Consider the following 25,602-nt stretch of genomic DNA (forward strand, 5'->3'; position numbering starts at 1 on the left):
TTAAAGTAAATAATCGATAAAGTTGAAGACTGGATGATCTGTGTTCAATACAGGAAGAAAACAAACTGACGCTACCTTTCTGGTCACGCGCCTCTAACAAACAGTACACATGAAGTGACCCTCGTTTTGAACAGGGCTACTTCTTCATTACACAAAGGAAAAACCTCAACCAATTTCTAAAGACTGGTTACATCCAGTGGAAGTGGTAGGAACTGCAAGAAGGTCCCTTAGAAATCTAGATTCCCAATGAAATCCCAATGAAATCCCATTTAAAAGAGTTGTTTTCCTCAGGTTTTCTCCTGCTACATAAGTTCTGTTATACTCACAGACATGATTCAAACAGTTTTAGAAACTTCAGAGTGTTTTCTATCCAAATCTACTAATGATATGCATATCTTATCTTCTGGGGATGAGTAGCAGGCAGTTGAATTTGGGCATGCGTTTCATCCAGACGTGAAAATACTGCCCCCTGTCACCAAGAAGTTAATGGAGTTGTATTATGGTGTCGCTGGCGTCATCATACAGCATTTGTAACCTGTTTCTCTCTCTCTCGCTCAGGATGTGGACACCATCTATCACTCTCAAGACAACAGGGAGTTCAACCTGTTGGACTTCAGCCACCTGGACAGCAGGTACACCACTTGTTCTGTTCTGTAAGCCTGGACAGCAGGTACATCACCTGTTCTGTAACCCGGGATAGCAGGTACACCACCTGTATGTAATGCTCTGTAACCCTGGACAGCAGGTACACCACCTGTAATGTTCTGTAACCCTGGACAGCAGGTACACAACCTGTAATGTTCTGTAACCCTGGACAGCAGCTACACCACCTGTTCTATAACCCTAACCCTGGACAGCAGGTTCACCACCTGTTCTGTAACCCTTGACAGCAGGTACACCACCTGTAAGGTTCTGTAACCCTGGACAGCAGGTACACCACCTGTAAGGTTCTGTAACTCTGGACAGCAGGTTCACCACCTGTTCTGTAACCCTGGACAGCAGGTACACCACCTGTAAGGTTCTGTAACCCTGGACAGCAGGTACACCACCTGTAAGGTTCTGTAACCCTGGACAGCAGGTACACCACCTGTAAGGTTCTGTAACCCTGGACATCAGGTACACCACCTGTAAGGTTCTGTAACCCTGGACAGCAGGTACACCACCTGTTCTGTAACCCTGGACAGCAGGTACACCACCTGTAAGGTTCTGTAACCCTGGACAGCAGGTACACCACCTGTAAGGTTCTGTAACCCTGGACAGCAGGTACACCACCTGTAAGGTTCTGTAACCCTGGACAGCAGGTACACCACCTGTAAGGTTCTGTAACCCTGGACAGCAGGTACACCACCTGTAAGGTTCTGTAACCCTGGACAGCAGGTACACCACCTGTAAGGTTCTGTAACCCTGGACAGCAGGTACACCACCTGTTCTGTAACCCTGGACAGCAGGTACACCACCAGTTCTGTTCTAACATCAGGTAACTGACGCAAGCAATAAAATTACATTGACATTTTTTTTTTATTTTTTTTTTATTTTTTTTTGTAACTTATGGAACAGCGGGGACTGTGAACACACACACACACACACACACACACACGATAACGTACGCACTATACATACACATGGATTTATTACTGTAGATATGTGGTAGTGGTGGAGTAGGGGCCTGAGGGCACACAGTGTGTTGTCAACACAGTGTGTTGTGAATGTATTGTAATGTCTTTAAAATTGTATAAACTGCCTTGGCAGCATAACAAATACACCACCATTTCTGAGATGTGAATATGACATGAGAATAATGTGCAGGTGATTTGAGACTTGACTGTAGTCCTATGAAGTGACTGTCAGGTGCTCTAGTTCCAGCACGTCCTGTAGGCTGACCCTCTGACTGTCCGACTTCCCTGTCTCCCTACCAGGAGGCATTTGTGGTGCATCACTCTGGGCTGTCATTTCACATTCCCCCAATGTCTTCTGATTTCTGTCTTCTACAGCCTCCGACACCATGCTTTGTCTGCTGACTGCTGACTGCTGCACTCTTCTACTGTATTTCATTTAATTCTTCCTGTGTACACCTTTCTCTTTCTGCTGCCTGTCTGGCCCTGCAGGAATAACCCAGGGGGTTCAAACTTCACCCCCACAGCGAGCTAAACCTGGTTCCTGTGTGTGTGTGTCTCTGGATTATAGCTGGCAGTCTGTCATGCTCTCGTGCCCTACAGGCCCCAAGGGGATAGATAGAGCTCATAGACATGGACTAGAAGAGAAGCTCACCCTTTTAATGGAATTGTTGATTCAGGGAAATCATGCCAGTAACCAAGGGTAAGATGGTGCTGCTGGTGGGGAGCACTGGGAGAGGTTGTGGAGTGTACACACACGCATACCACACACATCATTTGGCCAGCCAGAGGGAAGTCCTCTCCATGATGGCATGTGAAATGAGAACACAGCCCTCAGCCATACACTGGACTGGGCCCTAATGTAATTGAGTGCATTCCCCTTTAAGAGCTATATCTCTCTTAATCTGTTGCACTTTCTCTCTGTTGGTCTCTGTTTGCTGCTTCCTCACTGCCACTTTCCCTCTCACTCTCAGCCTCTTTCCTTCCATGCCCCTGTCTCTCTGCCACTTTCCCTCTCACTCTCAGCCTCTTTCCTTCCATCCCCCTGTCTCTCGCACTCCATCCCCCTGTCTCTCGCCCTCCGTCCCCCTGTCTCTCGCCCTCCGTCCCCCTGTCTCTCGCCCTCCGTCCCCCTGTCTCTCGCCCTCCGTCCCCCTGTCTCTCGCCCTCCGTCCCCCTGTCTCTCGCCCTCCGTCCCCCTGTCTCTCGCCCTCCGTCCCCCTGTCTCTCGCCCTCCGTCCCCCTGTCTCTCGCCCTCCGTCCCCCTGTCTCTCGCCCTCCGTCCCCCTGTCTCTCGCCATCCGTCCCCCTGTCTCTCGCCCTCCGTCCCCCTGTCTCTCTCCCTGTCTCTCTCCCTCTATCCCCCCATCTCCCTCCCTGTCTCTCTCCCTTCGTCCCTGTGTCTCTCTCCTTCTGTCCCTCTGTCTCTCTCGCTTTCCCTCCGTCACCTTGTCTCTCTCTCCCTCTTTCCCCGTCTCTCTCCCTGTCTTTCTCCCTCTTTCCCCGTCTCTCTCCCTGTCTCTCTCCCTCTTTCCCCGTCTCTCTCCCTGTCTCTCTCCCTCTTTCCCCGTCTCTCTCCCTGTCTCTCTCCCTGTCTCTCTCCCCCTCTTTCCCCGTCTCTCTCCCTGTCTCTCCCCCTCTTTCCCCGTCTCTCTCCCTGTCTCTCTCCCTCTTTCCCCGTCTCTCTCCCTGTCTCTCTCCCTGTCTCTCTCCCCCTCTTTCCCCGTCTCTCTCCCTGTCTCTCCCCCTCTTTCCCCGTCTCTCTCCCTGTCTCTCTCCCTCTTTCCCCGTCTCTCTCCCTGTCTCTCTCCCTGTCTCTCTCCCCCTCTTTCCCCGTCTCTCTCCCTGTCTCTCCCCCTCTTTCCCCGTCTCTCTCCCTGTCTCTCTCCCTCTTTCCCCGTCTCTCTCCCTGTCTCTCTCCCTGTCTCTCTCCCCCTCTTTCCCCGTCTCTCTCCCTGTCTCTCCCCCTCTTTCCCCGTCTCTCTCCCTGTCTCTCTCCCTCTTTCCCTGTCTCTCTCCCCGTCTCTCTCCCTGTCTCTCTCCCCGTCTCTCTCCCTGTCTCTCTCCCTCTTTCCCCGTCTCTTTCCCCGTCTCTTTCCCCGTCTCTTTCCCTGTCTCTCTCCCTGTCTCTCTCCCTGTCTCTCTCCCTGTCTCTCTCCCTGTCTCTCTCCCCGTCTCTCTCCCTGTCTCTCTCCCTCTCTCCCCGTCTCTCTCCCTGTCTCTCTCCCTCTTTCCCCGTCTCTCTCCCTGTCTCTCCCTCTTTCCCCGTCTCTCTCCCTGTCTCTCCCTCTTTCCCTGTCTCTCCCTCTTTCCCTGTCTCTCTCCCTGTCTCTCTCCCTCTTTCCCCGTCTCTCTCCCTGTCTCTCTCCCTTTTTCCCCATCTCCCTCCCTGTCTCTCTCCCTTCGTCCCTGTGTCTCTCTCCTTCTGTCCCACTGTCTCTCTCTCCCCCTCTTTCCCTCTGTCTCTCTCGCTTTCCCTCTGCCCCCCTGTCTGTCTATCTCCCTGCATCCCCCTGTCTCCTTCCTACTGGACACATGGTGTGTTGGGCAGGATAAAACGGTTTTAGGCCGTTGGCTAGGATCAAAACATGACTCTGTGGAACCTCACACTGAGTAATCCACTGACCTGGCCTCCCTCAGTCAACCCATCGATCCTCCTCTCTGCCCTCTCTCCTTCCTTCGCTATCAGTTTAGCTCTATCTCGCTCTTTCCCACCACCCCAACAGGGAGAGTGTGCTGCAGAATCATACATCATTTCTCAATCCATCCCTAGGGCTCTCTCTGATGAATTGTTTTGCTGGATAATTTTTTTTGTTTGGCTGTAGGAATGTATTATTTCATTTTTTTAAATCTAAGGCTGAAATTGTGTGTGTGTGTCTATTTCAGGGACCTGGCGGTGATGGTTGCTTCCATGGCGTACAACACTTGGTTCACCAAACTCTACTGCAAAGACATGCGCATTGTAACTATCCACTCTACATTACTGATTGCATGTGATATGCAGTCTGTGTTTAGACAAGGCTACCAGGTTTTCATTCTTTCCTAGTTGGTTAGAACAGGAGCTGGGCCTGTTCATGTAACAGTCTCTCTCTGTGTCACCCCAGGGGTCAGAGGTGGTGGAGCAGGTCCTTCACACCGTCAGTAAGTCCAGCAGTCTGGAAGAACTCACTCTGGAGAATGCTGGCCTCAAATCGTGAGACTCCTCCCATCCTCCTGAAATGTCATTTCTCTCTTTTATCTTTTATCTGTCTTATTCTTGTCTTGCCATTCTGACTTCACTCCTGACTTTAGATGTTTCTCTACCATGACTCAGACATACTCTGACGTATAATGTATCACAGCAAGCATCAAAACAATATTTAATCCATCCTTTCTATATTGACTATTTTAGAGATTTCCCTCAGAAAATGGCGACAGCTCTGTCTGAAAACCCTGCCTCTGTGATCCACTCACTCAACCTGGCCCACAACCCCCTGGACAACCAAGGTACAGGAGCCTCAGAGACACTCTGTTACTCATTCACTCTTTTTCAGCATCAGTAATGTGTGTGAATGCCAGTCTGGGTGCAGCTTTTTCAGTGTTTGCTGTTTACTCTGCAGATTGTGTGTGTGTGTGTGTGTGTGTGTGTGTGTGTGTGTGTGTCCTCCATTGTGAGTCAGGGTTGTCTGCGTGCCAAGAACTCTCATTAGTACATCAGAATGTGCCTTTCTGACACCTGTCACTCCCACTCACATCACTGTGTGTCTGTGTGCCTGTAGACGCCATGTACTAGATTAGCTTTTTGTGTGCGTAGATTATGCACATATGTGTATGCGTTGATTTTGCTGACCATGTACACACTACCAATCAAAGTTTTAGAACACCTACTCATTCAAAGGTTTTGCTTTTAATTTTACTATTTTCTACATTGTAGAATAATAGTGAAGACTTTAAAACTATGAAATAACACATAAAGGAATCATGTAGTAACTAAAAAAGTGTTATACAAGATTCTTCAAAGTAGCTACCCTTTGCCTTGATGACAGCTTTGCACACTCTTGGCATTCTCTCAACCAGCTTCACCTGGAATGCTTTTCCAACAGTCTTGAAGGAGTTCCCACATATGCTGAGCACTTCTTGGCTGCTTTTCCTTCACTCTTTTATTTATTTTATTTTTTATTTCACCTTTATTTAACCAGGTAGGCCAGTTGAGAACAAGTTCTCATTTACAACTGCGACCTGGCCAAGATAAAACAAAGCGGTGCGACAAAAACAACAACACATGGGATAAACAAACGTACAGTCAATAACACAATAGAAGCATCTGTATACAGTGTGTGCAAATGAAGTAAGGAGGTAAGGCAATAAATAGGCCAATAGTGGCAAAGTAATTACAATTTAGCAATTTACACTGGAGATGTGCAGATGCGGATGTGCAAGTAGAAATACTGGTGTGCAAAAGAGCAGAAAAACAAAAACAAATATGGGGATGAGATAGGTAGTGGGTTGGATGGGCTATTTACCGATGGGCTGTGTACAGCTGCAGCAATCGGTAAGCTGCTCTGACTGCTGACGCTTAAAGTTAGTGAGGGAGATATAAGTCTCCAACTTAAGTGATTTTTGCAATTTGTTTCAGTCATTGGCAGCAGAGAACTGGAAGGAAAGGTGGCCACAAGAGGTGTTGGCTTTGGGAATGACCAGTGAAATATACCTGCTGGAGCGCGTGCTACTGGTGGGTGTTGCTATGGTGACCAGTGAGCTGAGATAAGTTGGAGCTTTACCTAGCAAAGACTTATAGATGACCTGGAGCCAGTGGGTTTGGCGACATATATGTAGCAAAAGTCTGACTCTGAGGTCTGACTCATCCCAAATCATCTCAATTTGGTTGAGGTTGCAGGATTGTGGCGACCAGGTCATCTGATGCAGCACTCCATCACTCTCCTTTTTGGTAAAATAGCCCTTACACAGTCTGGAGGTGTGTGGTTCATTGTCCGGTTCAAAAACAAATAAAAAAAACAAGTCCCACTAAGCCCAAACCAGATGGGATGTCGTATTGATGCAGAATGCTGTGGTAGCCATGCTAGTTAAGTGTGCCTTGATTTCTAAATAAATCACAGACAGTGTCACCAGCAAAGCACCCCCACACCATAACACCTCCTCCTCCATGCTTTTCGTTGGGAAATACACATGCAGAGATCATCCGTTCACCCACACCATAACACCTCCTCCTCCATGCTTTACGTTGGGAAATACACATGCAGAGATCATCCGTTCACCCACACCATAACACCTCCTCCTCCATGCTTTACGTTGGGAAATACACATGCAGAGATCATCCGTTCACCCACACCATAACACCTCCTCCTCCATGCTTTACGTTGGGAAATACACATGCAGAGATCATCTGTTCACCCACACCACGTCTCACAAAGACACGGCAGTTGGAACAAAAAATCTCCAATTTGGACTCCAGACCAAAGGACACATTTCCACCGGTCTAATGTCCATTGCTCGTGTTTCTTGGCCCTAACAAGTCTCTTCTTAATATTGGTGTCCTTTAGTAGTGGTTTCTTTGCAGCAACTCGACCATGAAGGCCTGATTCACACAGTCTCCTCTGAACAGTTGATATTGAGATGTGTCTGTTACTTGAACTCTGTGAATGTAACGGCTTTCTTCCTGGGAAGGAGAGGACCAAAGCGCAGCGTGGTGAGTGTCCATCTTATTTAATAATAAATACAAACTGAACACTTCAAATACAAAATAACCAACATGGCAAAACGGAAACAGTCCTATCTGGTGCAGAAAACACAAAGACGGGAAACAACCACCCACAAACAAACAGTGAAACCCAGGCTACCTGAGTATGATTCTCAATCGGAGACAGCTAATGACACCTGCCTCTGATTGAGAACCATACTAGGCCGAATCATAGAAATCCCAAAATCATAGAAAAACAAACATAGACTGCCCACCCCAACTCACGCCCTGACCATACTAAATAATGACAAAACAAAGGAAATAAAGGTCAGAACGTGACAGTGAAGCATTTATTTGGGCTGCAATCTGAGGTGCAGTTAAGTCTAATGAACTTATCTTCTGCAGCAGAGGTAACTCTGCGTCTTCCATGTCTGTGGCGGTCCTCATGAGAGCCAGTTTCATCATTGCGCCTGATGGTTTTTGAGACTTCACTTGAAGAAACTTTCAAAGTTCTTGACATTTTCCGGACTGACTGAACTTCATGACTTAAAGTAATGATGAACTGTCATTTCTCTTTGCTTATTTGAGCTGTTCTTGTCATAATATGGACTTGGTCTTTTACCAAATAGGGCTGTCTTCTGTATACTCCCCTACCTTGTCACAACACAACTGATTGGCTCAAACGCATTAAGAAGGACAGAAATTCCACAAATTAACTTTTAAGAAGGCACACCTGTTCATTGAAATGCATTCCAGGTGACTTCCTCATGAAGCTGTTTGAGGGAACGCCAAGAGTGGGCAAAGCTGTCATCAAGGCAAAGGGTCACTACTTTGAAGAATCTGTTTTTGTTTTACACTTGTTTGGTTACTACATGATTCCATATGTGTTATTTCATATTTTTGATGTCTTCACTATTATTCTACAATGTAGAAAATAGTAAAAAATAAAGAAAAACCTTTGAATGAGTAGGTGTTCTAAAACTTTTGACCGGTAGTGTATGGTGTTGTTAAGGGTGTGTTTTTGTGTGGATTTTCTCTGATCTGTGTGTGTGTGTGTGTGTTTGTTTCTTTCACTCTGACAACTTACTCCCATATGTGTTTCTCTCCAGGAGTGTCAAACCTCATCCAACTGGTGTGTCGCCTCAACAAAGGCCTTCGTCTGCTCAACCTCTCCAAGACGTCCCTCTCCTCTAAGGGTGTGTTCATCCCTCTGTCCTCCCTCTGTCCCCTGGGCCACAGTGCCCCCGTGTGGTGGTCACCGCTCCACTGCTCTCTGAACCTCATGACCTCATATAGGGCCTGGAGTTATCAGGAGGAAAATAAGACACTGGGCCCTACTCATGGGACTCTTGAGCCATTCAGGGTCCTAAGGTTTATGTTCTCTTATGTTTGTCACATTTATGATTCAAATCTAGTTATATATATATACTCAGCAAAAAAAGAAACGTCCTCTCACTGTCAACTGCATTTATTTTCAGCAAAATTAACATGTGTAAATATTTGTATGAACATAACAAGATTCAACAACTGAGGCATAAACTGAACATGTTCCACAGACATGTGACTAACATAAATTGAATAATGTGTCCCTGAACAAGCCAGTATCTGATGTGGCGACCAGCTGCATTAGGTAGTGCAGTGCATCTCCTCCTCAAGGACTTCACCAAATTTGCCAGTTCTTGCTGTGAAATATTACCCCACTCTTCCACCAAGGCACCTGCAATTTCCCGGGCATTTCAATGGGAATGGCCCTAGCCCTCACCCTCCGATCCAACAGGTCCCAGACGTGCTCAATGGGATTGAGAACCTGGCTCTTTGCTGACCATGGCAGAACACTGACATTCCTGTCTTACAGGAAATCACGCACAGAACGAGCAGTATGGCTGGTGGCATTGTCATGCTGGAGGGTCATGTCAGGATGAGCCTGCTGGAAGCGTACCACATGAGGTAGGAGGATGTTTTCCCTGTAACGCACAGCGTTGAGATTGCCTGCAATGACAACAATCTCAGTCCGATGATGCTGTGACACACCGCCCCAGACCATGACGGACCCTCCACCTCCAAATTGATCCCGCTCCAGAGTACAGGCCTCGGTGTAACTCTCATTCCTTCGACGATAAACGCAAGTCCACCATCACCCCTGGTGAGACAAAACCGCGACTTGTTAGTGAAGAGCACTTTTTGCCAGTCCTGTCTGGTCCAGCGACGGTGGGTTTGTGCCCATAGGCCACGTTGTTGCCAGTAATGTCTGGTGAGGACCTGCCTTACAACAGGCCTACAAGCCCTTAGTCCAACCTCTCTCAGCCTATTGCGGACAGTATGAGCATTGATGGAGGGATTGTGCGTTCCTGGTGTGACTCTGGAAGTTGTTGTTGCCATCCTGTACCTGTACCGCAGGTGTGATGTCTGGATGTACCGATCCTGTGCAGGTGTTGTTACACGTGGTCTACCACTGCGAGGACGATCATCTGTCCGCCCTGTCTCCCTGTAGCGCTGTCTTAGGCATCTCACAGTACGGACATTGCAATTTATTGCCGTGGCCACATCTGCAGTCCTCATGCCTCCTTTGCAGCATGCCTAAGGCACGTTCACGCAGATGAGCAGGGACCCTGGGCATCTTTCTTTTGGTGTTTTTCAGAGTCAGTAGAAAGGCCTCTTCAGTGTTCTAAGTTTTCATAACCATGACGTTAATTGCCTACTGTGTGAAAGAGGTTAGTGTCTTATCTACCGTTCCATAGGTGCATGTTTATTAATTGTTTATGTTTCATTGAACAAGCATGGGAAACCGTGTTTAAACCCTTTACAATGAAGATCTGTTAATCCAAATAATTTATCTATGAAAGACAGGGTCCTGAAAAAGGAACGTTTTTGCTGACTTTATATATTTATTCACCTTGATAGTGAATACTGCATTGTTGGGAAAGAGTTTGCAAGAAAACATTTCACTGTACTATTTTACACTGTGCACGTGACAAATAAACGTTGAAACTAGATAGATTTACAGGAGAAGGATTGCCTCCTGAGTACAGCACAATGCAACATGCCTGGCTGCTGTCTGCTAATTTCCTCTTTAATCTAGGCGAATTAGGGATTAACATAATCTACTATATGGTGGCAGTAGTTTGGTAGAGCAGAGTTAGTTCTGCCACTGTATGTGGTTCATTACTAACAGTTTGGTAGAACACAGGGCTAAATTACTAACAGTTTGGTAGAGCACAGGGCAAATGACTAACAGTTTGGTAGAGCACAGGGCAAATGACTAACAGTTTGGTAGAGCACAGGGCAAATGACTAACAGTTTGGTAGAGCACAGGGCAAATTACTAACAGTTTGGTAGAACACAGGGCTAAGTTACTAACAGTTTGGTAGAGCACAGGGCAAGTTACTAACAGTTTGGTAGAGCACAGGGCTAAGTTACTAACAGTTTGGTAGAACACAGGGCAAGTTACTAACAGTTTGGTAGAACACAGGGCTAAGTTACTAACAGTTTGGTAGAAAACAGGGCTAAGTTACTAACAGTTTGGTAGAGCACAGGGCTAAGTTACTAACAGTTTGGTAGAGCACAGGGCTAAGTTACTAACAGTTTGGTAGAGCACAGGGCTAAGTTACTAACAGTTTGGTAGAGCACAGGGCTACGTTACTAACAGTTTGATAGAACACAGGGCTAAGTTACTAACAGTTTGGTAGAACACAGGGCTAAGTTACTAACAGTTTGGTAGAACACAGGGCTAAGTTACTAACAGTTTGGTAGAGCACAGGGCAAATTACTAACAGTTTGTTAGAGCACAGGGCTAAGTTACTAACAGTTTGGTAGAACACAGGGTTAAGTTACTAACAGTTTGGTAGAACACAGGGTTAAGTTACTAACAGTTTGGTAGAACACAGGGCAAGTTACTAACAGTTTGGTAGAACACAATGCTAAGTTACTAACAGTTTGGTAGAACACAGGGCAAGTTACTAACACTCTTTGCTTCATTGCTCTAACTGTAGACTTTCGTTCCAGGCTTCAAAGCCAACATGAAAGTACAAAGTCTTGCCCTGCATGTCTGCCCTCATTTTGACCAAATTAGGATGCATTGAGTTCACTTGCTTACTAAACCTGCTCTTACTATTTTGTTTCTCTTACGAATAAACTGTATTTTCTGCAATGAAGAGATGTAAAAATATATTTTAATTTGCTGCTCTAATGTAATGGGCTGATTATATACACATATTTGTGTTTTGGTTTCAGATAGTGGGTTTTACGTGATTAGTGGTTGGCTCTGATAGTTGTCTGGTTAATAGTGCTGATTTGGTTTCAGATAGTGGGTTTTATGTGATTAGTGGTTGGCTCTGATAGTTGTCTGGTTAATAGTGCTGATTTGGTTTCAGATAGTGGGTTTTATGTGATTAGTGGTTGGCTCTGATAGTTGTCTGGTTAATAGTGCTGATTTGGTTTCAGATAGTGGGTTTTATGTGATTAGTGGTTGGCTCTGATAGTTGTCTGGTTAATAGTGCTGATTTGGTTTCAGATAGTGGGTTTTATGTGATTAGTGGTTGGCTCTGATAGTTGTCTGGTTAATAGTGCTGATTTGGTTTCAGATAGTGGGTTTTATGTGATTAGTGGTTGGCTCTGATAGTTGTCTGGTTAATAGTGCTGATTTGGTTTCAGATAGTGGGTTTTATGTGATTAGTGGTTGGCTCTGATAGTTGTCTGGTTAATAGTGCTGATTTGGTTTCAGATAGTGGGTTTTACGTGATTAGTGGTTGGCTCTGGTTAATAGTGCTAATCTGTGACTCTTTCCCTCCCTGCTGCAGTTTCTGTATTTTCTCTATGTCAACAGACTATTTCTTAATGAATGAATTTGTCTCTCTCAGGTGTGGTGTCTCTCTCCCAGGCCCTCTGCTCCAGTGATGACTACACCAACTCTCTGCTTCACCTGGACCTGAGTAAGAACCCTGGGATTCTGTCTGGGGAGGATGCTACGGTGAGACCACACATAAACTCCACATGTACAGTACACACATGCAACATACACAAACACACTGACTGTCTCTCTGTTTATCACTCTCCAGAACATGTACCTCTTCCTAGCCCAGACGAATTGCCTGGTTCATTTGGACCTCTCTGGGACTGACTGCGCTGTGGACTCGGTTAGTAGTGTCTCCACTCTGAGTGCTTCATGCTTTGATCATACAGTTAAGATGCTTAACATACACTGTCTGATCTATGATAAGGATAGTCCAACTAACACGCATAATGAGGTGGACTTTGTAGTAATTGAAGTGGAGGTGTGGATGCGCTAATTGGGCTATATAACAGTTCTGTAGTTCTACAAACGTATGAGCATGACATTTCATCTGTATAACTTTGAGAGGAACATTCTGCCCTAAAAAACAGGAATCATTTACCTCTAATGTTGAGCATGAATTTTGTATAGAATATGAATGTATTCTGAGACAGAAAGCGTCTGTTCTGTCATTACTTGTTCCCAACTCACTCCTCTTCCTCTGGTGTCTTTTTGGGATGAAAGGAGAACACTCTCTTTATGGATGAGTTATCGTGACGATGTTATTGGTTTCATATCTTGTTTTCTCCAATGTAATCTCCCCTGTCGAGTGTCTGGTGGACTTTTTGAAATTGTCATTTTCTTTTATTGTTAATAGATTTTTCAGAACATTTGCATTTTTGCTAACAGATTGTAATCTTGACTTTTAGGAAAATGACCATGAAACTGCAAAGCTTATTTTCATGACTGATATTTGTATGTATTTGTTGTTGTGTAAACATAATTATTACTAATGTATTGGTTTCTCTCCATAACAGTTATTTGGCGCTCTGCTGAGGGGATGTTGTGCTGATCTCTCTTACCTGAATCTCTCCAAGAACTGCTTCTCTCACAGGTGAGGTGTCTGTCTATCCCCTTGAATGGACCTTAAGCCAATTCTATTCACTTATCTTTATTTATCCCTGAGGGGCAACCACCAGTAAGCTTACATGACAGCTTACCATCCCTAAGGAAAGTGTCCATGTAGACATTCCAGCACAAGACGATCTATCACAGATGGGCATGTACCCCTGTACCTACCACCTAGACCGAATTAGATGTGTACAACTGTACAAGTTGCCTCCTCATCTATCTATTCTGTCTCTGAGCCAGTGTTTAACTAGTTTGGATCAGAATAATCTGGAGCAGCAGATCCATCTCTCACCTGGCCTCCCTCAGGACTGGCAGAGCCGCAACCCCATCGCTGCTCTGCAGATTACTCCATTATGGAAAAGTTTCTGAAAAATGAGACTAATTTTAGAAGGGAGTTATTGTTCAAATCCCCAGGCTCTCGCGCCACTATTTTCTCACTCACCCACTCACCTCTCTCGCTCCAGCTCTTTTCTCTCTACTATTTCTCTCCCTCTCTTTCTACTCTTAATATACATCTCTTTCTCCATGCCTCTCATGTCTCTCTCTCTCTCTGTCTCTCTGTCTCTCTCTCTCTCTGTCTCTCTCTCTCTCTCTCTGTCTCTCTGTCTCTCTCTCTCTCTTTCTACTATTAATATACATCTCTTTCTCCATGCCTCTCATGTCTCTCTCTCTCTCTCTCTCTGTCTCTCTGTCTCTCTCTCTCTCTTTCTACTATTAATATACATATCTTTCTCCATGCCTCTCATGTCTCTCTCTCTCTCTCTCTCTGTCTCTCTCTCTGTCTATCTCTCTCTCTCTTTCTACTATTAATATACATCTCTTTCTCCATGCCTCTCATGTCTCTCTCTCTCTCTCTCTCTCTGTCTCTCTCTCTGTCTCTCTGTCTCTCTCTCTCTCTCTCTTTCTACTCTTAATATACATATCTTTCTCCATGCCTCTCATGTCTCTCTCTCTCTCTGTCTCTCTCTCTCTCTCTCTCTCTCTGTCTCTCTCTCTGTCTCTCTCTCTCTCTTTCTACTATTAATATACATCTCTTTCTCCATGCCTCTCATGGCTCTCTTTCTCTCTGTCTCTCTGTCTCTCTGTCTCTCTCTCTCTCTCTTTCTCCATGCCTCTCATGGCTCTCTTTCTCTATTGCATCTCTCTCTTGATTGTTTTCTCACTCGCTCTCCGCTCCCTCCCTCCCTTTCTGTGTGTCTGTCCTTCACTAGGTCATGGTAATCAGCTGTATGTGTGGCAGCAGTCACTGGAGCCGTGGTGGTTCTGCCTGAGCTCTGATCGCGCCACATGAAACGGGACATAAATCTGTTTGAGCTGATAAGAGGGAAAGACTCATGAATATTTATAGCCAGCGCTATCGTCTGTCTGTCTGTCTGTCTGTCTGTCTGTCTGTCTGTCTGTCTGTCTGTCTGTCTGTCTGTCTGTCTGTCTGTCTGTCTGTCTGTCTGTCTGTCTGTCTGTCTGTCTGTCTGTCTGTCTGTCTGTCTGTCTGTCTGTCTGTCTGTCTGTCTGTCTGTCTGTCTGTCTGTCTGTCTGTCTGTCTGTCTGTCTGTCTGTCTGTCTGTCTGTCTGTCTGTCTGTCTGTCTGTCTGTCTGTCTGTCTGTCTGTCTGTCTGTCTGTCTGTCTGTCTGTCTGTCTGTCTGTCTGTCTGTCTGTCTGTCTGTCTGTCTGTCTGTCTGTCTGTCTGTCTGTCTGTCTGTCTGTCTGTCTGTCTGTCTGTCTGTCTGTCTGTCTGTCTGTCTGTCTGTCTGTCTGTCTGTCTGTCTGTCTGTCTGTCTGTCTGTCTGTCTGTCTGTCTGTCTGTCTGTCTGTCTGTCTGTCTGTCTGTCTGTCTGTCTGTCTGTCTGTCTGTCTGTCTGTCTGTCTGTCTGTCTGTCTGTCTCACTCAGTGTTTACCCTGGACCTTCTGTGCTGTGTGTATCTGTTGCTCATCTCTATGTGACTAAAGCCAGCCTAAGTCTCTTGCCTGCAGCCCCGTCTGACAGGATTTATGCTGATGAGCCTATAGGTCGGATAGCACATGTTGGGAACACAGACCTGTTATCATAATGTCCTGCTCTGGCATGAGCCCCCATAAACCCCTTGTCCGCTATCTCTTTCTATATCTTTCTGCCTCTCTCCACTTCCTCTGTTTAATTATTTGAATGGTCAGGCTAAAATGGGTGTTAGTTATTTAGGAACATACCATGCCTGGATGCTTCTGTTACCTGCTATGGCTCAGATGACTTTTTCCAACATGCTTAGAAATAGTTTATTCTTCTTCTGGTGTACAACCACATATGGGCCGCTGAAGTGTGTGTCTGGGTCCACAAGGAAAAGATTTCACGCCTAGTTGTGTTAGCAGATGGTTTGATACAAAACTATTTTTGTAAGTTAAACTGTTTCGTGTTGTTCACATTCTCTGATATCATAAACTCAGCAAAAAAATAAACGTCCCTTTTTCAGGACCCTGTCTTTCAAAGATAATTTGTAAAAATCCAAATAACTTCACAGATCTTCATTGTAAAGGGTTTAAACACGGTTTCCCATGCTTGTTCAATGAACCATAAATAATTAATGAACATGCACCTGTGGAACGGTCGTTAAGAAACTAACCGCTTACACACAGTAGGCAATTAAAGTCATGATTATGAAAACTTAGAACACAAAAGAGGCCTTTCTACTGACTCTGAAAAACACCAAAAGAAAGATGCCCAGGGTCCCTGCTCATCTGCGTGAATGTGCCTTAGGCATGCTGCAAGGAGGCCTGAGGACTGCAGATGTGGCCACGGCAATAAATTGCAATGTCCGTACTGTGAGACGCCTAAGACAGCGCTACAGGGAGACAGAACGGACAGCTGATCGTCCTCGCAGTGGCAGACCACGCGTAACAACACCTGTACAGGATCGGTACATCCTAACATCACACCTGCGGGATAGGTACAGGATGTCAACAACAACTTCCCGAGTCACACCAGGAACGCACAATCCCTCCATCAGTGCTCATACTGTCTGCAATAGGCTGAGAGAGGTTGGACTGGGGGCTTGTAGGCCTGTTTTAAGTCAGGTCCTCACCAGACATCACTGGCAACAACGTCGCCTATGGGCACAAACCCACCATCGATGGACCAGACAGGACTGGCACAAAGTGCTCTTCACTAACGAGTCGCGGTTTTGTCTCACCTGAGGTGATGGTCGGATTCATGTTTATCGTCAAAGGAATGAGCGTTACACTGAGGCCTGTACTCTGGAGCGGGATCAATTTGGAGGTGGAGGGTCCGTCACGGTCTGGGGCAGTGTGTCACAGCATCATCGGACTGAGCTTGTTGTCATTGCAGGCCATCTCAACGCTGTGCGTTATGGGAAGACATCCTCCTGCCTCATGTGGTACCCTTCCAGCAGGCTCATCCTGACATGACCCTCCAGCATGACAATGCCACCAGCCATACTGCTCGTTCTGTGCGTGATTTCCTGTAAGACAGGAATGTCAGTGTTCTGTCATGGCCAGTGAAGAGCCCGGATCTCAATCCCATTGAGCACGTCTGGGACCTGTTGGATTGGTGGGTGAGGGCTAGGGCCATTTCACCCAGAAATGTCCGGGAACTTGCAGGTGCCTTGGTGGAAGAGTGGGGTAACATCTCACAGCAAGAACTGGCAAATCTGGTGCAGTCCATGAGGAGGAGATGCACTGCAGTACTTAATGCAGCTGGTGGCCACACCAGATACTGACTGTTACTTTTGATTTTTACCCCTCCCCCACCCTTGTTCAGGCAAACATTATTCAATTTCTGTTAGTCACACGTCTGTGGAACTTGTTCAGTTTATGTCTCAGTTGTTTAATCCTATGTTCCTACAAATATTTACACATGTTAAGTTTGCTGAAAATAAATACAGTTGACAGTGCTGACTTTAGTAGTTATTTGAATGCCTGCCATTTACTGCAGTTGACTGTGCAATAATGGTGACCTAGCCTTAATGTCTATTCTTCTCACTTCTTTCTCTCTCTCATTTGTTTTCTCTCTCCCCCTCTCTACCTCTCTCCCTGTCTCTTTATCTTTCAGGAAAGTGAGGGAGACTCTTCCTGTCTTCAGGCAGTTCTTCAGCTCAGCCTTCAGTCTCACACACGTCAACCTGTCTTCTATGAAGCTTCCTCTGGACACCCTGAGGTGAGATAGGGACTCCTCTCTGGCCAATTGCCAAAATGACTCACTCAAGACCAGCTAACTTAGTTTATCATTTATTTACCTACCCTACATGAATTCCTTATCATGTTTGTTGGTAAATCTAAACTTCCTGAAGGTGTGTTTTTTCTTTACCACACTCTTGCATTTTTGACTTTAAGCACTTACTGGTCCTTGGCAAAGTAGGTTTAGTAATCTCTAAGCTCCTTTTCTCCAAAATCCTTTAAGACGGCTGCAGAACCACTCAGTGTGTGAATAGAAAAGCCACGTGGTTTCATTTGAGGAAAATGCATGAAAAATTAGTCACAGCAATTAAGGGGAAAAAATGAAATGAGTTTGCTATGCATTGACGTTTCTTGACCGCTTCTCTCTCCCTTCTTCCATTTTTCAGAGCTCTCTTCCTGGGCCTGTCTTGCAATCCTCACATCACTGATTTACACTTGGACATCAGCGGCTGTGAGGTGAAGTGCCCGTCTGCTACAGTCTGAATTACCTTGCCTTCCTGTCTCTCCATTTGATTTAGTCTTCTCTCTGTCCCCTTTCCTCACTCAGCTGAGGTCTGCAGGTGCCGGGGTGCTCCAGGAGCTGTTTCCTAGAGTGGCCTGCATCGGAACTTTGGACATATCAGACAACGGTGAGAGAGTGACCCTTACGCATGCAACAGTCTTATGAGCCTTTTCAGGGCTAACATATGGCAGTTAAAATGGATTATTCTGTGTTTCTGTCTTTGATCTCAGGGTTGGATGGCGACCTGCTGGGTGTCATCCCAGCCTTCTCCAGACACCCCTCCCTCAAACACCTGCTGCTGGGCAAGAACTTCAACATCAAGGGCAGGTAGGGACAGTAATCCATTCGCCACAGGCACTCAGAAACACGCCCTGGGAAGATGGATGTTTTGTCTTACACTGCCAATTCTTTGTCTGCAGGGTACTACATGAAATTCTGCAGAAACTAGTTCAGCTAGTACAAGATGAAGAGTGTGTGAGTTGTATAATGCATTTGAACACACACTGAGACACACAAACTCTCCTACGCACTCATACACGTACGATACAGGTATATTTATGTACTCACATGTTTAACCTTCTCACCCACACACTGCCATACCCTAGTATGATGATGAACTGACACCATTATTTACTGCTGTTGATGCTGATAACTCGCAAAAATAACATGAACGTACAGCACTCAGACAGACACACACACACACATATGCACACACACTAGTGATGCGCCAGTCAGCTGTTTGTTTATCCGCCTGCAATTGCCAATAACCCATCCGCTACCACCCACCCGTATGTGATAAAGTGAGAAACTAAGGCCTGCATCCGACCTTAGCCCGCAAATATAACACATACGCTGGACAGTCAGAGATGGAGGAGTGATTTTCTGTTTTTTATAGATCAAATAAAATGTTATTGGTCGCATACACATATTTAGCAGATGTTATCGCAGGTGCAGTGAAATACCTGTGTTTCTAGCTCCAACAGTGCAGTAATACCTACTGTAAGAATACAAAACAATACACACAAATGCCCAAAATAGAAATAAAGGAATTAAGAAATATCAGGATGAGCAATGTTAGTCTCGAATTTAAATACACCGAACAAAAATATAAACGCAACATGCAACAATTTCAAATATTTAACTGAGTTACAGTTCATATAAGGAAATCAGTCAATTGAAATAAATGAATTATGCCCTAATCTATGGATGTCACATGACTGGCAATACAGATATGCTTCTGTTGGTCACAAATACATTTAAAGAGGTAGGACCAACGTGGGACCAACACTTTACATGTTAAATTCATATTTTTGATCAGAAATACAGTGTAGACATTGTTAATGTTGTAAATTACTATTGTAGCTGGAAACAGCTGGTTTGTTTATGGAATATCTACATAGGTGAACCGAGGCCCATTATCAGCAACCATCACTCCTGTCTTCCAATGGCACGTTGTGTTAGCTAATCCAAGTTGATCATTTTAAAAGGCTAATTGATCATTAGAAAACCCTTTTGCAATTATGTTAGCACAGCTGAAAAGTATTGTGCTGATTAGAGTGGCAGCATGCTGTGGGGATGTTTTTAAGCAGCAGGGATTGGAAGACTAGTCAGGATCGAGGGAAAGATGAAAGGTGCAAAGTGCAGAGAGATCCTTGATGAAAACCTGTTCCAGAGCGCTCAGGACATCAGACTGGGGCCAAGGTTCACCTTCCAACAGGGCAACGATCTTAAGCACACAGAACATGTTTCCTCCAGATGTGACGCTTGGCATTCAGGCCAAAGAGTTCAATCTTGGTTTCATCAGACCAGAGAATCTTGTTTTTCATGGTCTTAATCTTTATGGGCCTTTTGGCTGTTGTGCCTTTTACTGAGGAGTGGCTTCCATCTGGCCACTCTACCATAAAGGCCAGATTGGTGGAGTGCTGCAGAGATGGTTGTCCTTCTGGAAGGTTCTCTCATCTCCAAGGAGGAACTCTGGAGCTCTGTCAGGGTGACCATCAGGTTTTTGGTCACCTAACTGACCAAGGCCCTTGTCCCACAATTGCTCAGTTTGGCCGGGTGGCCAGCTCTAGGAAGAGTCTTGGTGATTCCAAACTTCTTCCATTTAAGAATGATGGAGGCCACTGTGTTCTTGGGGACCTTCAATTTTGCATAAATGTTTTGGTACCCTTCCCCAGATCTGTGCCATCTCCTGTCTCGGAGCTCTGCAGAGAATTCCTTTGACCTCATCGCTTGGTTTTTGCTCTGACATGCACTGTCAACTGTGGGATCTTATATAGACAGGTAGTGTGCCTTTCCCGAATCAATTGAATTTACCACAGCTGGACTCCAATCAAGTTGTATAAACATCTCAAGGATGATCAATGGAAACAGGATGCACCTGAGCTCAATAGGGTCTGAATTTTTATTTAAATACGTTTTTTTTCTTCTATTTGCAGAAATTTCTAAAAACCTGTTTTCGCTTTGTCATTATGGGGTATTGTGTGTAGATTGATGAGGAAATCAATTTAATCAATTTTAGAATAAGGCTGTAACGTAACAAAATGTGGAAAAAGTCAAGGGGTCTGAATACTTTCTGAATGCACTGTATTGCACAATAATTATATATTCATGGATTTTTTTATGTATTGTCTTCTCTTTATTCAACCCGCCACCGCCCTTCATACACACTATTTCATGACCACCCTGCAGATATAACCACGGGGACTGCGGGTTTTGAGTCAACTCACTCACTCACTCACTCACTCACTCACTCACTCACTCACGCATATTTCACAACTTTACTTTGAGAGCCTAGGCCCTTAACCCCTTTTGCCCCATCTCTCTCTTGCTCTCCCTCTCCTTTTCTCTATCCCTCTATCTATCCTTCTGTCCTCAGGCCCTGCAGTCCCTTTCTCTGGCTGACTCGCGCCTGCGCTCTCGGGGCACGGTGATGGTGAATGCTCTGGGAAGCAATGCTTGCCTACGCAAGGTGGATCTGAGTGGGAACAGCCTGGAGGATGCGGGGGCTAAGATGCTCAGCAAAGCCCTGCAAATCAACACTACACTCAGGTAAGAGAGAATGAGGGAGGGGATGGGAGAAGCAGCATTATACAGTTGCTATGCTGTAGGTAATACAGTGACAATATATTGAGGTGGTTTGTTATACGGCTGTGCAGTACACTCTGTAGTCAACACATTGCAACTTATTAGCACTTGTAAGGTTATTCATGTTTTGCAATTCTGAATTTGTAATTTGACAGGTGTTATGTATGTGAGCTGTAGACGTAGTTATGAAGTCAATTATTGATCTATTTCTGTCTTTCTTTTTTTTCTTTCTTTTTCTTCCTCCCATCTGATCCTTCTAAGGAGTGTGACGTGGGATCGCAATAACACCACGGCTACAGGATTCCAAGATGTGGCTCGGGGCCTGGAACAGTGAGAGAGAGAGAGAGAGAGAGAGAGAGACACACACACACACACACACACACACTCTCACTCAAACAAACTTGAACACGAGAGACTCTCATTAAAGTCCATAGACAGATGTAACTTTGAGCTTGCTTTGCAGTCAAGCGTTTGTCATTGCACAGCATTTCATCAGCACTCTGACCTGTTTGTGCGGTAGGGCTGCCTGTGTGAGTTCTAGTGACAAGGATTCACATAAAGAGGCTAATATATTAGAACGCTATCCGCTACTGCCTCAAGCCTTTCCATTCTGTACTAGTTAAAGGCAAGGTAGCTGTAATTATTCATATCAAAGTTATGGATTTTTAATGATTCTTCTTTTATCTCTTTCTCACTCTCTCTTTACAGTAACTTCACCCTGCAGTACATGCCTATCCCCCTCAGTGATGTCACACAGGCATACCGAAGCGCACCTGAGAAGATTGACCAAGCACTGACCAAGGTGGGTTACCTGGGGGTGTGATATCACACCATGACTTAATCACACCATGACATCATGACTGTTTTCAACAGCTTGTGTCTCATATCCATCTCTCATATGTACTTATTTCTCCTCTGTTCAGTTTACTTTGTAAAACCATCTCTCTTTCACTCTTCTTCCATCACATACCCTCCCTCCATCTGTCAGATCCAGCATGCTCTGCTGAGGAACAACCAGACCCAGAGGTTCTCTCAGAAACAGGCTCTGCGTCTACACCAGGGCCTGGTCACCAGCACTGCTGAACAGGTACAAATACTGTGTGCACTGTGATTTTTACGAGAAGACAGTCTTTAAGTCAAAACTCCACAGACTGACGGCAGTGTGTATGCGTGTGTGTCAGGTGATGGAGCGGCTGTGTGTACGCGTACACCAGCAGGTGTGTGTTCTCCGAGGCTCAGAAGAAGGAAAGGAGCTGCAGGCTGCCAGACAGGTCCTGAAGGAGGCCAGAAACTCTCGTGCGGTAAGTGTGTGTTAGTGTATATTCTAAACCACTCTTTCTGTCTCTCTCAGCTATACTATGTGTGTGTTTATATATTTTAAGCTCCTCTCTCGCCCTCTCAGCTATACCCATCTCTGTGTGAGCTGGTTCATGTTCTCTCAGTGGATGGGCCTGTCAGACAGAAACTGGACTTTCTGGCAGGAGAGCTGACCAAGGCTGCTGATAAGGAACTACAGGTAGACTACTTAACACTCCTCTCCACTGCATGGTTGGAGTTGGATCATGATGGATTCATTCAGAAATAGATACTGTAGATGGATAGATGTATTCCCTTACAGGAAACCTGGTCAAGGTTGCTGATAAGGAAATACGGTACTGTGATTCTTATCAGAGACAGGACTTATTGAATGAGGGACTAACATATTGTTTGCTATAATGACTGACTTCCGTTTATTCCTAGGTGATAGTAGACTCCATGGTGTCTCTGTGTCGGGAGTTGTGTCCCATGTCCTCCTCTGCAGCAGAGAGACTCAACCCTCCGCTCTCATCCATCTCAGAACGCGTCTCTATCCCTCGCTCCACCATCCGCACCGCCCTGATGGAGAGAGCAGCACAGGACATCAACAGAGCCCTGGAGTAAGTGCGGGAAGAAGAAATGCGAGAGGAGATGAAAAGGGTCTAGACTAAAGAGAAAGAAGGAATTTGAAGGAAGTATTTTCTCTCTCTCTCTCTCTCTCAGGGAGGTAAAGCTGTCTGTGGTCTCCTATCTGACCAACTCCATAGTGGACCAGATCCTTCAGGAACTCTACACCACTCACAAAGCCCTGGTACTAACACACGCACACTATCTCTCTCTATCTGTGTCTCAGTCTTGATCTGGCTGGAAAATATGCAAGTGTATCTATAACAGTGACTTAGTGCAGTCTCAGTTTTGTCAACTCTTTTTCTCACACCAGTTCATGTAGTCTTAACAAGTAGATGGCTTTGTTGTCTCAGCTTCGTCAGGTGTCCCAGGTGAAGCGTTGGGATGATGGAGGAACAGGCAGACACACCATCAGAATCACAGACACACTGGACTTCCCTGATGAGGAAGGCCTGGGCATGAACATCGTACGTGTGTGGGTGGTTGTACGTGTATGATTGCATTTTTCCATTACTCTTATCACCTTTCCTTTCTCTGTGTCTTACTAGGACACCATTGCCATCCAGAAGCGCAGCGCCAGAACCCGAAGGATTCGGCCTGTGTCCACCAGACTGAGTAAGCTCTCCTGATTAACTAAATCAATATTAGTCTTTTTTACAGGGCATTATATGTGCATTAACATAAGTTTGACGAGAATGGCGCTGGAGAGAACAGCAGCTATTTTACTAGTTACGCTATTTTGTACATATTGTTTCCTATGACCGAACATAGCTTCTGGACATCAGAACAGTGATCACTAACCTCGATTTGGATGAGGATTTCTACTTCAATGAGTCGGCAGCAAAGGACATACAGCTCATTCTGGACCAGGCCCAAATCCCTGACACTCGAAAAAGGAAGAGTCGGTGTTATAGAGGCCGGCGTGCAGGACACCTGACGAGACTATGTTGGTGAATGGATAAACTGCTTCTACCCTCTGTTCTATTGGTGAACGTACAATCACTGGAAAATTAACTGGACGAGCTCCGTTCGAAACTATCCTATCAACATGATCTGAAGGACTGTAATATTGTATGTTTATCCGAGACGTGTCTGAACAAGGATATCTAGCTGTTTTTTCAATACATCGGCAGGACAGAATGGCAGCGTCGGGCAAACTCAAGGGTGGTGTGTCTCTAATCTATAATATTAAGGAAATCGAGGTTCTTGAGGTTCTGCTCACCTAAGTTAGAATACCTCATGATAAGATGTATACCATACTATTTATCAAGAGAGTTTTCATCTATATTTTTTGTAGTGGTATATTTACCACCACAACCGATGCTGCCACTAAGACTGCACTGAATGAGCTGTGCAGGGCCATAAGCAAACAAGAAAATGCTCACCCAGAGGTGGCGCTCCTAGTGGTTGGGGATTTTAATGCAGGGAAACTGAAATCCGTTGCACCTCATTTCTACCAGCAGAGGCGAAAACTCTAGATCACCTTTACTCCACACACAGAGATCCATACAAATCTCTCCCTCGCCCTCCATTTGGCAAATATGACCATAACTCTATCCACCTGATTCCTGCTTACAAGCAAAAACTCAAACAGGAAGTACCAGTGACTCCCTCAATATGGAACTGGTCCGACGAAACGGATGCTAAGCTACAGACTGGAATATGTTCCGGGATTCATCCGATGGTATTGAGGAGTTTACCACATCAGTCACTGGTTTCATTAGTAAGTGCATCGATGGCGTCGTCCCCTCAGTGACCATACGTACATATCCCAACCAGAAGCCATGGAATACAGGCAACATCCGCATCTGAACTAAAGGCTAGAGCTGCCGCTTTGAAAAAGCTGGACACTAAATCGAACACTTAATAAATCTTAATAATACACTTCACTACGCCTTCCGACGAACCATCAAACAAGAAAAGCATCAACAGCACTAAGATAGAATCCTACTTCACCAGCTCTGACGTTCATTGGATGTAGCGGGGCTTGCAAACTATCATAAATTACAAAGGGAAACCCAGCCACGGGCTGCCCAGTGACACAAGCCTACCAGACAAGCTAAATGCCTTCTATGCTCACTTCGAGGCAAGCAACACCATACCTTGCATGAGAGCACAGCTGTTCAGGATGACTGTGATCACGCTCTCCATAGCAGATGACAGGTTAACATTCAGAAGGCCGCAGAGCCAGAAGGATTATCAGGATGCCTACTCGGAGCGTACGCTGACGAGCCGGCATGTGTATTCACTGACATTTTCAACCTCTCACTGATCCAGTCTGTAATACCTACATGTTTCAAGCAGACCTCCATAGTCCCTGTGCCCAAGAATGACAAGGTAACTTGTCTAAATGACTACAGCCTCGTAGCACTCACATCTGTAGCCATGACATGCTTTAAAAGGTTGGTCATGGCTCCCATCACCCGGGCCCACTCCAATTCGCATACCGCCCCAACAGATCCACAGATGACGCAATCCCTATTGCCCTTCACACTGTCCTTTCCTACCTGGACGAAAATAACACCTACGTGAGAATGCTGTTCATTGACTACAGTTCAGCGTTCAACACCATAGTACCCTTCAAGCTCATCACTAAGCTAAGGAACCTGGGACTGAACATCTACCTCTGCAACTGGATCCTGGACTTCCTAACGGGCCACCCCCAGGTGGGTAGACAGGGGGGTAGACAACAACACACGCTCTCAGGAGTGCATGCTTAGTCCCCTCCAGTACTT

The 25,602-nt window shown here is 45.5% G+C and overlaps 1 protein-coding gene across 2 annotated transcripts in view; it reads left to right on the forward strand.

The window, feature by feature from the left end:
* LOC110530620 (capping protein, Arp2/3 and myosin-I linker protein 3) overlaps positions 1-25,602 on the forward strand; it is a 54,373-nt gene that overhangs the window by 21,815 nt on the left and 6,956 nt on the right. For both annotated transcript variants that reach the window (XM_036986261.2, XM_036986262.2), the window contains exons 8-30: positions 559-632; positions 4,500-4,575; positions 4,718-4,806; positions 5,005-5,099; positions 8,400-8,486; positions 12,147-12,256; positions 12,345-12,422; positions 13,096-13,172; positions 17,231-17,335; positions 17,742-17,811; positions 17,903-17,984; positions 18,088-18,184; positions 18,277-18,331; positions 20,736-20,908; positions 21,206-21,274; positions 21,653-21,746; positions 21,933-22,031; positions 22,126-22,245; positions 22,347-22,460; positions 22,685-22,860; positions 22,964-23,051; positions 23,221-23,334; positions 23,416-23,482. In XM_036986261.2, coding sequence (XP_036842156.2) covers positions 559-632; positions 4,500-4,575; positions 4,718-4,806; positions 5,005-5,099; positions 8,400-8,486; positions 12,147-12,256; positions 12,345-12,422; positions 13,096-13,172; positions 17,231-17,335; positions 17,742-17,811; positions 17,903-17,984; positions 18,088-18,184; positions 18,277-18,331; positions 20,736-20,908; positions 21,206-21,274; positions 21,653-21,746; positions 21,933-22,031; positions 22,126-22,245; positions 22,347-22,460; positions 22,685-22,860; positions 22,964-23,051; positions 23,221-23,334; positions 23,416-23,482 — 2,209 coding nt within the window. The remainder of the gene's footprint in view (positions 1-558; positions 633-4,499; positions 4,576-4,717; positions 4,807-5,004; positions 5,100-8,399; positions 8,487-12,146; positions 12,257-12,344; positions 12,423-13,095; positions 13,173-17,230; positions 17,336-17,741; positions 17,812-17,902; positions 17,985-18,087; positions 18,185-18,276; positions 18,332-20,735; positions 20,909-21,205; positions 21,275-21,652; positions 21,747-21,932; positions 22,032-22,125; positions 22,246-22,346; positions 22,461-22,684; positions 22,861-22,963; positions 23,052-23,220; positions 23,335-23,415; positions 23,483-25,602) is intronic.

This window comes from Oncorhynchus mykiss, chromosome 8 (assembly GCF_057628025.1).
Source record: "Oncorhynchus mykiss isolate SJ-2025 chromosome 8, ASM5762802v1, whole genome shotgun sequence".
Lineage (NCBI taxonomy): Eukaryota > Metazoa > Chordata > Actinopteri > Salmoniformes > Salmonidae > Oncorhynchus > Oncorhynchus mykiss.